The sequence below is a fragment of the Amblyraja radiata genome, chromosome 8 (genome assembly GCF_010909765.2).
Source record: "Amblyraja radiata isolate CabotCenter1 chromosome 8, sAmbRad1.1.pri, whole genome shotgun sequence".
Taxonomy (NCBI): Eukaryota; Metazoa; Chordata; class Chondrichthyes; order Rajiformes; family Rajidae; genus Amblyraja; species Amblyraja radiata.
Window position 1 is genome coordinate 32,524,814 of NC_045963.1, and position 12,243 is coordinate 32,537,056.

The following is a 12,243-nucleotide window of genomic DNA, read 5'->3' on the forward strand; positions in this document are numbered from 1 at the left end:
TATAATCTACCTCAACCATATGTTTGTGTGACAACGTCTCCATTTTGATACAATTCCATCCCCATGTTTCAAGCCCTTTCCATGAAAAGCAGCACACCATAAACCAAATGGCAGAAACCTGCTTTAACCATGACCACACAACTGTTCTCTAGACTTTGTACAGTGTGGTTGGGGAGTGGTGCTTAAGCAGTAGAGCAGCTTTCACATAGTCACATAGACCAGAAGACACAGGAGCAGAATTACGCCATTAAGTCCATCGCATCTCCTCCGCCATTCAATCATGGCTGATCTATTTGTTTCCTCTCAACCCCAATCTCCTGCCTTCTCCCGGTAACCTTTGACACCCTTACTAATAAAGAATCTTTCAATCTCCGCTTTAAAAATAAAAAATTTAAATCTGACCCTGGGCATGAAGCTGTCAATGTAAAGGCAGGGAAGAGAATGGCTCTGGAGGCAGATCCAGGTATAATTCAAGAGGTTGGAGATGCCATAATAATTTGCAAGCATCGTGGCGAGTATAAGGGCTGATCATGGTTCATTTTTAATGATGGGTCTATTACAATAGCAAATTTGAAAAATTGTGAGGGACCGTTTCTGCAACAATTCATAACAGAGCTAACGCAATTGAAACCAGTTTTTGGGGCAACGTCTTTATACATTCATTTTTGGGATAGTGAAACTATGAACTGGCATTCTGCAAGACCAATTCAGAAGAGAGTCTGTCATGAAGGTGTGAGATTGGAGGACAATTCTTGAACGATATCAATAAGTTGGGTTTTACAACAATCCCAATTGTCACCTTTTTAAAAATATATTTAAAAAGGCCAGATTTATATTTACAGGTCTATTAAAAACAAAACTAATTGTATTTCAAATGGTTTGAATGGGATTTGAACTCACATTCTGGGATCAGCTCAGTAATACACATACCCAACTACATCTTACCATGCCTGGTGCTTTTAAGCGAGTCACTTTATAGTCCTTCTTAATATTCAGACATGTTTCATCATCTTCCATGTAGAGCTCGTCTTCGTCCATTGAATACAGAAAACTTACTGGTGGCTGTACTGGGGAAGACAGCTGGAAGCAAAATACATCAGACTTGTGTCTTAAGTAAGCTTCACACTCAATAGCACAAGCCCAAGATGGGAGCTAAAAGAGAAAAAGGCAGTTGTTTAAATAAACACCCAATCCCAAAATGTATTTTAATTTAAGTGTACCAAATAACATCTGGAGTTTTTATATATTTGACACATCTCCCATTTTTCACTCTCAGTACACGCGATTGTAAACTGCTGGGGGTATTAGTCGAGGCAGATATAATTGTGGCATTTAAGAGACTTTTGGAGAGGCATATGGATATGCAGGGAATGGAGGGATATGAATTATTTGCAGGTAGATGAGTATTGGTTTTGGCATCATGTTGAGCACAGACAATGTGGACCAAAGGGCATGTTCTTGTGCTGTACTGTTCTATGCTCTATGATCCAAGTTTATGTTCCTCCATTCTACACAGAATCCTGGTAAATCTGTGGTGTCGCCAAAAGATTCAAATCTCTTCCTGTAACATACTCGATCTTTAGTTCTCATTCTTATGGAGGTGCTTCTTGGATTGTGTTATCCACTTCTACACAACGGATCTTTTAACACAGTGTGCTGCCTGTACTCCAGTTCCTTTTGTCTTTCATAATACGTATTCTGATTTTAAAGTGCAAATCAGGTTCAAATGACAAAACTTACCAATTCACAAACACTCCAAAAACCACTTCCACATGACCCGTTTCTGCCCACATCTCCTCTTTTATTAGTATCCCTCTGCATCTTTCTTTGATTTTATATTTCTAACAGTTTTTTTGTGTAAAAGGACCAGGAAAAAGAATGGAGGCAGGGTAAGTGCTGGGGAAAGAAAGGAGCTAAAAAGAAACAAGGAACTGCAGAGCCCAGTTCACAAGAAAGAGACACAATGTGCTGGAGTAGCTCAGTGGATCAGGCAGTATCTCTGGAGAACAGGAGGAGGTGATGTTTCAGGTCAGGAACCTTCTTCAGACAAAATGATATTTGTTTTGTTTCATGAATTAATAATTCACACTAATATTATCAGAATCTACAATTTTGCAACAAGCCACATCATCAAGAGTGACTATCGATTATTCAAAAGTGGATTTTATCCCTTGAAAGTGCCATCAGAACACTTTACTGTTTTTTAAACTGAAGATAGACACAAAATGCTGGAGTAACTGCAGATTGGCAGCATCTCTGGAGAGAAGGAATGGGTGACCCGTCTGAAAGGTCTTGACAAGAAACTCACCCATTCCTTCTCTCTAGAGATGCTACCTGTTCCGCTGAGTTACTCCAGCATTGTGTGTCTATCTTCTGAAATGTTAACTATTTGAATCTCCAGAGACGCTGCCTGCCTTGCTGATTATTTCCAGCAGTTTCTGCTTTTATTTCAATTTCCAGCGTCTGCAGATTGTTGTTTTACAACACTAAAGCCTTTGCTGTTTACCAAGGTGTTCTTACTGTTGTTGTAAAAGTACTACATATGTCAAGATAATCAAAGCAGAAACAAAAACGTAATAGGTATTCCGCACATACCTGGATGGATTTAACAGGTTCTGGTTGTTTGAGAGAAAACACATTTAAACTCAAGCGACCATAACACTTCAGTATCATTATGCAATTGTCGTTGACCAGCTCCATATCGATTAGCTTGTGGTTCTCTTTTATTGCATAAACAGTCTTCCAGTTCTGCATTCCAGATGACGAAATATGAGTTTTCATCAGCTTAAAAACAAAACATGTATCGTTTGTAAGAGTTGCCCAACATTTAAAGTTTTCCCCTTCCATATGTTACATGCAGGGAATATGAAAGATATACACTTGAATTTCTAACGTTGTGGATAAAGTCAAGTTTATATGTTGTATATGACAGGGAGGGGACACCAGTTAATATTATGAATTGGGGCAAGGCCAACTTTCAAGATTCAACATTCAATTTAATTGTCACATGTACCAATTAAGGTACAGGGAAATTTGAGTTACCATACAGCCAGACTAAGTAAAAAGCAAAAATACACACAGCACATAAAATAAAGTTTACCATAAACATTCACAACAGTGGAATCAACATTCCTCACTGTGATGGAAGGCAATAAAGTTCAGTCATCTTCCTCCTTTGTTCACCCGTGGTCAGGGCCTTTGAACGGGGCCATTGCTGATGGTCCGCTGTTCAAGCCCTCTCGTTCGGATGATTGAAACTTCGGCGTCGGGGCGGATCGGAACACTTGGAACACATGGAGCTCCCGAGTCGGCCGCTTCTTACCGGAGACCGCTGCTTCATGGTGTTAAAGGCCACAGGCCCCGCGGTCGGAGCTCCAACACTGGCGATACTTGGCAAAAGTATGGTAAGTCCGCGCGCCACACCCGCGGCTTGAAGCTCCGGGCCGGTCTCCAGGAAAGGCCGCACCACTCCATGTTGTAGGCCACAGAGTGGGACGGAGATGCCACACGGAGAAAATTTGCATCTCCATCGAGGTAAGTGACTGGAAAAAGTTTAGCTCAGAGATACAGTGCAGAAACAGGCCCTTGCACATAATGTTTTGTGCATTTTATGAATAAATCTATTGGCAAGTTAACTCTGAAAGAAAACAATTTTTGGTCCAGAAAGTGTTTCAATTGTGCAATATATTAACTTGCAAGATTTCTTTAATTAAAACTTACTTCATAGTCCTTTGTGGCAGCAAAATTAGTCAGAATGTATAACTGTTTTTTCCAGTGTTCCACATGATAAATTAGTTCAGGAAGTCGCTCTTGCACAACCTTAGGCGCCTCCAGTGGATGCATTCGATCAATTAACCAGACCTCTGAACTAGTCTTGCTGTTACTGTTGATGGTGATGAAATTTCCATCCTTGGTACAGGTTAGCTCCACAAAAAACCTGGAAAGAATTGGTAGGAGGATTTTAAAGGACTCTAAAAACTAATTTTCTGGTGATTTGTCTGAAATCAGGTTAGAAACAGAGTGGATCGTAGATTGGGAACAGTGGGGCTGGAGATTGCAATCTTCACGTGGTCCGCCCTGTTTCAACGAATGCAATCAACCTGGCGTGCACAAACCGAAGATCAAATAGAACAAGTTGTCCTATAACTTTAGGCTGTGCATGCCACACACAAGACGACGATTGGCAACAGTGGAGGGGAATCTAATCTTTGAAGTTCATGCTGGCATTCTGCAGTTAGTACCATTACTCCATTATCCCTGTGATTCTTTTTCCCCTTCAAGTACTGGTCCAATTCCATATTGAATTAGCATAAAAGTTAATTTAAGAGGGAAGAGAAAGAACAAAGGAAAAAACTTCTGCTATAAACAGTCATCAGACTGTGAAATCTATGAACAGAGAAGGGGACAGCACAAGAACAGGTCCTTTGGCACACAATGCCATCACTTATTGACCTGCACATAATGCATGTCCCTCCATACCCTGCCTATCCAAAAGTTCTTTAAATGCCACTAATGCATTTGCTTCAACCACCACCCCGTCAATGCGTTCCAGGTACTCACTACCCTGTGTGAAAAACTTGCCTCACACATCTCCATTAAGCTTTATTCCTCTCACCTTACAGTTATGCCCTCTACTATTTGATTTTCCATTCCATCCTAGATTCTGACTGTTGACCGTATCTATGCCTCCCGTAATTTTATATGCTTCTATCAAGTCTCCCTGCACCTTCCAGCGTTCCAGAGAAAACAATGCAACTCTGACCAATCTCTCCCTGCAGTAAATACCTACTAATCCAGGCATTATGCCAGTAGACCACCTCTGTACCCTTTCCAAAGCCTCCATATTCTTCCTGTAATGGGGCCAGCAGAACTGCACACAATACTCCAAATGCAGCCTAACCAAAGTCCAGCATTGAGATTGCATTGAAAGAAATTTAGAAATATTGGAATAAGCAAAACACATGGAATAGACTGAGCAACATCTAGTGAACACTAGCATTCAAAATATTACTCTGCTTGTGCCGTCCTAGCCTTGTAATACCTGGTGTCGTTTTCTTTGTAAACCATTTCAGATGCTGTTCTTGGGTCTCCGAGCAGAAGCCTGTAAACTTCATGAGACTGAAGCTTCTCCAAAATGGTGTAGAACAGGCTATTATCTGTGGCCCATTCTGTAATAAAGCAAAAATGTTGTTTGCTGCTTCTAAGACAAAGACTTGCAAAGTACTTTTACAAAATCCAGTACCTCATATAAAGCTGTATGATGTACACAGTTATATCAAGGCTGGAATTCTGATTTTAGCAGAAAATAAGAAAGCTCAGCAAATAAAATGAGCACCAATTGCTGTCTTTGCGGTTTGCTGCAGAAAAATATCTGCTCCGTTCCTGATCTAAACATGCACTTTGACAAGTTGGATCAGACGGTTTGCTCCAAACTCTCTCCCTCTTGAAGACAGAAAGCTCCAGCTGCTCAATCCTTCACAACCAAAGCCAAATCGCCAAGATTTGGTTTTGTAATTGACACTTTCTAGGGCCCTCTCCCTTTATCCCGGTCTTAGATCTTTCACACAGCTTCCACCACCTCTCCTCCAAGATCATCATTATGTTACACTGCCTGCAGCCACCTTCCTCATTCGAATATCCTCTCCTCCAGCTCCTCCTTCAGGTCTCTTTGACCCAATCCCGAGAAGTAACAGAGAAAATATTCCTGCACCTGGAAAGTTGAGGCACGCAGGGAATCCTACAGCAATTTGCACAGGTCACCAACAGGGGGCGCTGACCTGTGCGCGGCTGCCCAGCCTGCAGCTGTCTGTCTTTTCATCTTTTTTTTATTTTTAGTTAGTTAAAGTGTTTTTGTTTCTGGAGTTCTAGACTTCTTTATGTGGGGGGTGGGGGGAAGGGGGAAACTACCTTTCAGGGTCCCTACCTGGTCGGTGAGGCAGCTTTTCTCCGGGCTGCAGCTTCGACCCGTCCTCGCGGCCTACCAGCGGGCCTGGAGCGGCGTTTCCTGTCGGGCACTGCCCAGAACCACGGCTTCGGCAGCGGCACAGCGCTGGAGCGCTATCGTGGAGCGGGCGATGCCTTGCCTGGGTCGCCGCGCTGGAGCTCCGGTGAGCTGAGACCCCCGAGTAAAACATCGCGGAGCTGCGGGTTTGAGGAGCGGCCAGCTGCGGGCGGCGGCGCCGAACTGTACACCGGGAGCCTGGGATCTCTAGATGAGATCGCCAGTAGTGGAGATCCAACCGGCGCGGCCTTGTTGGCTTCGGAAGCCGCGGCCTCCAGTACGGAAGCGGCCGTTCCGGGGTTCCCATGCCGCGGCGAGGATTCTCCCGACGCCGGAGCAACATCACCCGGCGAGAACGGCCAGGAACATCGGGCCTCCGTAGAGGCAACTGTGGAGGCCTCAATGGGCCCGACTATGGGTGAACTGGGGTTGGGGACTGGACATTATGCCTTCCCTCATGGTGGGAGCCATTGTGGGGGGATGTTCTTTATGTTTAAATTTCTTATTAATGTTATGTCTGTATTCTTTCTTTATGTGCTGCATTGGCAAGAAGCATTTCACTACACCTAGGTGTATGTGACTAATAAATAACCTTTGAACCTTTGAAGTTATCCCCACAGCAAAATTCTATGTATTGTGGCATCAGATTGAGAAGCCAGACAGTCTACTGAATGTAGTTGAAGTGAGCTGGTGAGGTAAAGAAGTTGTGGGTGTCATTGGGTTATGTCTCATTTGGACCTAAAACACATCGGCAGCAAGGTAAGCACGGAAGCAAACACTACAGGCAAAATGTGTAAGATGGAACTGCAGATGCTGGTTTAAACCGAAGATAGACACAAAAAGCTGGAGTAACTCAGTGGGACAGGCAACATTTGTGGAGAGAAGGAATGGGTGAAGTTTCGGGTCGAGACCGTTCTTCAAGTGTCAGCATTCGGCACCAAGGAAAGAAGGAATATCTCTACTGAGAATGGATGAGGTTGGAATATCACAACAGCACTGGGAGAACTCTTTGAAATATTAATTCATTGTTCATCTGCCTTGCTGCAAACAATCCATAGGATTCAGTTCATGTATTGTCCCAGACAAAATCAACCACTCTTGAACCGCTGCCTCAGACTCACCAAAACTAAATGCTCGCGGTAAAACATGTACCACCAACGGTTTTGGATCAAGCTTTACTACAACACAAGTGGATTCATCTGATGGCGTACGTACACTCGAAGCCAAATATTTCTGATCTGGTGAAACTCTGATACGCTGAAATTGAGCATCGTTTGATTGAAGAAGCTGCAGCTGATCCAGGCACAGCACGAGTTCAGGAGAACCTGTAGAAATAAATAATGTTTCAGTGCGACAGATAATTAAAATGTTCAACTATGAAACATTGTAGTTTTGTATATGCAACTACATTGAGAATACATTGCACCGATACTATATTTACTATTTTTGTACAATCATTTCCATTTAGGGATAGTGTAGGGGTAGCAATAAATGTGGGGGGGGGGGGGGGGGGGGGGTTGATGGCTGCCACTGATTTGCAGTTTGACTGTAGCTGAAATGTTTTGTTTCCAATTGCTCTCGGAATCTAATGGCCTGCCAAATGACACACATGGCCTAGGAATTTTAGTGATAGGGGAAGAATGTTAAAATGCATCACACCAGACAAATATAGGAAGCAATGACACCACTGGGTCTAGATGAGGATGGAATATCACATCAACAATTATTTTGGTCAACGGTCTGCTGGCCCTGGGCACGAGGCATCTCTGAAAGGCACTTTACACATATTGGTTCCTTGTCACATGCGATTGTCAGTTGGTGAAAAACTTGCTTTTTGCGAGCTCTACAAGCAATTCATACATCACACACGAGTACAATCAAGTAGTGCAGAAAGAAAAACAGTGCAGAATAAATATAGTGTCACGGCTGCAGAGAAAGTGCAGTTGAAAGCAAAGTGCAAGGGCCGCTACAAAGTAGCGAAAAAAAGGTCAGGAACATATCCTTAGTTTATGAGAGGTCAGTCTGATAACAGCAAGGAAGAAGCTGTTCTAGAAACTGGTTGTTTGTGCTCAACTCAGCTTCTTTCCTGCCATTGTAACCCAATAGAAGAAAATGCACAAAGGCCATTTACATGCCGCCCTTGATCAGATCTTCACGACTGAAGACTATAGACCAAAGTAATTGTTGATAAGATATTCCAACCACATCCAGGGCCATTGCTTCCTTTACAAGCACGTGTCTTGAAAGGACGTCTAAAGACATACTTGCTATTGAGGGAGTGCAGCGTAGGTTCACAAGGTTAATTCCCGGGATGGCGGGACTGTCATATGCTGAGAGAACGGAGCAGCTGGGCTTGTACACTCTTGAATTTAGAAGGATGAGAGGGTATCTTATTGAAAAAAATAAGATTATTAAGGGTTTGAACACGCTAGAGGCAGGAAACATGTTCCTGATGTTGAAGGAGTCCAGAATCAGGGGCCACAGTTAAAGAATAAGGGGTAAACCATTTATGACGGAGATGAGGAAACACTTTTTCCACACAGAGAGTTGTGAGTCTGTGGAATTCTCTGCCTCAGAGGGCGGTGGAGGCCAGTTCTCTGGATACTTCAAGAGAGAGCTAGATAGAGCTCTTAAAGATAGTGGAGTCAGGGGAGAAGGCAGGATTGGGGTACTGATTGGGGATGATCAGCTATGGTCACATTGAATGGCGGTGCTACTCCTGCACCTATTGTCTTCCCCATCACTAGTGTTTTCCTAGGTCCTTGGTTGACTGTCTGATTCCCAAAGAAATTGGGAAAGTAACAGTTTTGGTCCCAGTCAAACTGCATGTTGGTGCCGACCATCAGTGCCCATTTACGCCACCGCTACACTAATCGCTGGCACAGTGCCACAAGGCAAGTGTGATTGAGCCCAGGACTGTCGTGGAGAGAATGGAAAGGAGGCCAGTCAATGTTTAGTTTTAGAGATATCGCATGGAAATAGACCCTTCAGTCCATTTAATCCATTCTAACCACCCGTTCATAGTCATTCTACGTTATCCCACTTTCGCAGCCGCTCCCTACACACGAGGGGTGATTTTACTGATGCCAATAAACCTGCAAACCCGCACGTCTTTGGGATGTGCGAGGAAACCAGAGCACCGAGAAGGAACACATGCGGTCACAAGGAGAATGTGAAAGCTCCACACAGACAGTACTCAAGGTCAGGTTTCTGGCGCTGTGATGCAGCAGCTTTCCCAGCTGCACCACTGTGTCGCCCTGGTGGGGAAGAGAGGGAAGGTTAATAATGCAGGGTTGGCCCCCAAGAGGAGGAGGTGAGGGAGGTAGTCTACTCAAACATGGTCAATGGAGCAGCAGAATAAAACATGCTTGTGGTCAACAGCAGATGCTCCTCCGGCTGACATGACTTTATATAAGAGAGACACAAAGTGCTGCAATAACTCAGCAGGTCAGGCAGCAAAAGGATAGGCGACGTTTCAGGTTGCGACCCTTCTTCAGACTGAAAGGGGGTGGGGGTGAAGAGCCGGAGGAGAGAAAAAACCAGGATCAATCAAGACAGGCAAAAAATGAACTTCTGTAATGAAAATAGTATCAATGGTGCAAGTGAGATTCCCCGCTGAAAGTGACTGATCGAATTTCTGCAGAGCTGATTTGACCCGAAATCACTGCAATCATGTTCCAGCAGGAAATTTGCATCTTTCACACACTTCGTCCTGACATTCAGCCCATTGAATCCAGCATGGCTCAGAAAACAACCTTTCAATCCCATTCCAACCCTTATTTCCCTCTACACTATTCTCTCAGATGATCAACAACTCCACCACCCACTGACACCAGAAAATTGTTCACGGCATCCAACTGGCCGATTAGCTGGTGGCCAGCTACCAACAGAAGAAGGGTCCCAACCCATAACCATCACCTATCCATGTTCTGCAGAGATGCTGCCTGACCTGCTGAGTTACTCCAGCACTTTGTGTCTTCTTTTGTAATCCACCATCTGCAGTTCCTTGTATCACCAATTGTTTAAATCTATGCTTTGATGACTACTCCAGGCCTGTTCTGTTATTATGTGACTTTCCATAATTGAAGTATTTTTGGGGACTGATTATCATGTTATTTCAGAACTACCTGCACTGTGGATGGTAGATTACTATATCAAGTGATTTTTGTATTTTTCTGACGTGGACAAAAATCAACTTGAAGACATCTGTAATAATGGGACCCGCTCATTCCCCAGGGTCAGCCTGTACATTGTTATGTGATCCACAGGTTGATTTGTCAGAATGAAAAATAGTACCTTTCTGAAGTTTTCTATAAATACAGCCATCATCTTCAAAGTATTCAATCCCATTCATGGCCATCTATGGAAACAATATAACAATATTAACACAAATTTCAATTATGAAATATTACACTATTGTATTAGCCCTGTCTGCATAAACACAGGCTAAACAAAAAGACATTCTACCATTTCAGTAAACAAATTTGTAATCTATGCTACTTCTAATAAGTGAACTGAGAAGTCTTTGAGAATTGTAAAGGGCCTCGACCATTTTTAGGATCAGACAAAAATGCGACTTCTTCCCCTGTTCCCCCAAATCTGAGGAAGGACATTATTGCCATAGAGGGAGTGCAGAGAAGGTTCACCAGACTGATTCCTGGGATGTCAGGACTGTCTTATGAAGAAAGACTGGATAGACTTGGTTTATACTCTCTAGAATTTAGGAGATTGAGAGGGGATCTTATAGAAACTTACAAAATTCTTAAGGGGTTGGACAGGCTAGATGCAGGAAGATTGCTCCCGATGTTGGGGAAGTCCAGGACAAGGGGTCACAGCTTAAGGATAAGGGGGAAATCCTTTAAAACCGAGATGAGAAGAACTTTTTTCACACAGAGAGTGGTGAATCTCTGGAACTCCCTGCCACAGAGGGTAGTCGAGGCCAGTTCATTGGCTATATTTAAGAGGGAGTTAGATGTGGCCCTTGTGGCTAAGGGGATCAGAGGGTATGGAGAGAAGGCAGGTACGGGATACTGAGTTGGATGATCAGCCATGATCATATTGAATGGCGGTGCAGGCTCGAAGGGCCGAATGGCCAACTCCTGCACCTAATTTCTATGTTTCTATGTTCTTAAGTAAACAGTATAGATATGTTTGGGGGGGGGTTGCACAAGTGCATGTGCGAAACCCAGTGTAAGAAGGTAGGATGCTTACTGGCATCCAATTTTGAATCAATGGACAATTACTTGGAATTTAAAAAAATATTGCTTGAGTAACTCAGCAGGTCTTGCAACATTTCTGGAGGACATGGATAGGCAATGTTTTGGTTCTTCGCACATTGTAGTTGGGGGTAGAAAGTTGGATGAGAGGTAGAGGCGGGACAAACACATCTTTTTAAACTAGCTTACTCATTTTAACTGCAACAACTGCATCTTATTTTATATCAATCTTAACTTGTTGTGCTAGGCTTTGTTGCTTATTGTATGTTCTATTGTTGATTTTTTTCATTACTGGTGCTTTGTTGCATATTGTATGTTTATTACTGATGTTATGTGATGTAAGGTGACCTTGAGTGTCTTGAAAGGCGCCATTAAACAAAATGTATTATTATTATTATTAAAGCCTGGCAAGTGGTAGAAGAATACCGGTGAGGGGGTGGGGGGTGATTGTCAAATGGGTGCACATAGGCTGGTGGTAAAAAGGATTTAGTGTGGTCCAATGAACCAAATTTGATAAGAGAACTTGAGGTAAAAGAACCGCTTGGAGGTAGTGATCATAATATGATTACTTTTAATCTGCAATTTGAGAAGGAGAAGGTTAAATCGGAAATGGCAGTAATGCAGCTGAACAAAGGGGATTACGAAGGCATGAGAGAGGAGCTGGCCAAGGTAGACTGGAAAGGGATACTAGCAGGAATGACAGTGGAACAGCAATGGCAGGAATATCTGAGCATAATCTGGAAGACTCAGGATCATTTCAATCCAAAAAGGAAGAAAGATTCTAAGGGGAGTAGGAGGCAACCGTGGCTGACAAGAGAAGTTAGGGATAGAATAAAACTAAAAGAAAAGATGTATAACACAGCAAAGAGCAGCCGGAAGCCAGAGGATTGGGAAACGTTCATAGGACAACAGAAGGAAACAAAACGGGCAATACGGGCTGAAAAGATGAAGTATGAAGGGAAGCTGGCCAGGAAAATAAAGAAGACAGTAAAAGCTTCTTTAGATATGTTAAGGGAAAAAGAGTAG

The 12,243-nt window shown here is 43.2% G+C and overlaps 1 protein-coding gene across 3 annotated transcripts in view; it reads right to left on the reverse strand.

The window, feature by feature from the left end:
* prepl (prolyl endopeptidase like) overlaps positions 1-12,243 on the reverse strand; it is a 34,560-nt gene that overhangs the window by 14,118 nt on the left and 8,199 nt on the right. The window contains exons 3-8 of one of the 3 annotated variants that reach the window (XM_033025507.1): positions 10,298-10,361; positions 7,123-7,326; positions 5,042-5,168; positions 3,721-3,937; positions 2,596-2,784; positions 1,057-1,152 (exon numbers count right to left, since the gene is read on the reverse strand). In XM_033025507.1, the coding sequence (XP_032881398.1) occupies positions 1,057-1,152; positions 2,596-2,784; positions 3,721-3,937; positions 5,042-5,168; positions 7,123-7,326; positions 10,298-10,361 (897 nt within the window). Of the gene's footprint in view, positions 1-945; positions 1,153-2,595; positions 2,785-3,720; positions 3,938-5,041; positions 5,169-7,122; positions 7,327-10,297; positions 10,362-12,243 lie in introns of all 3 variants that reach the window. The other 2 variants (XM_033025506.1, XM_033025508.1) reach the window with 2 other exon arrangements.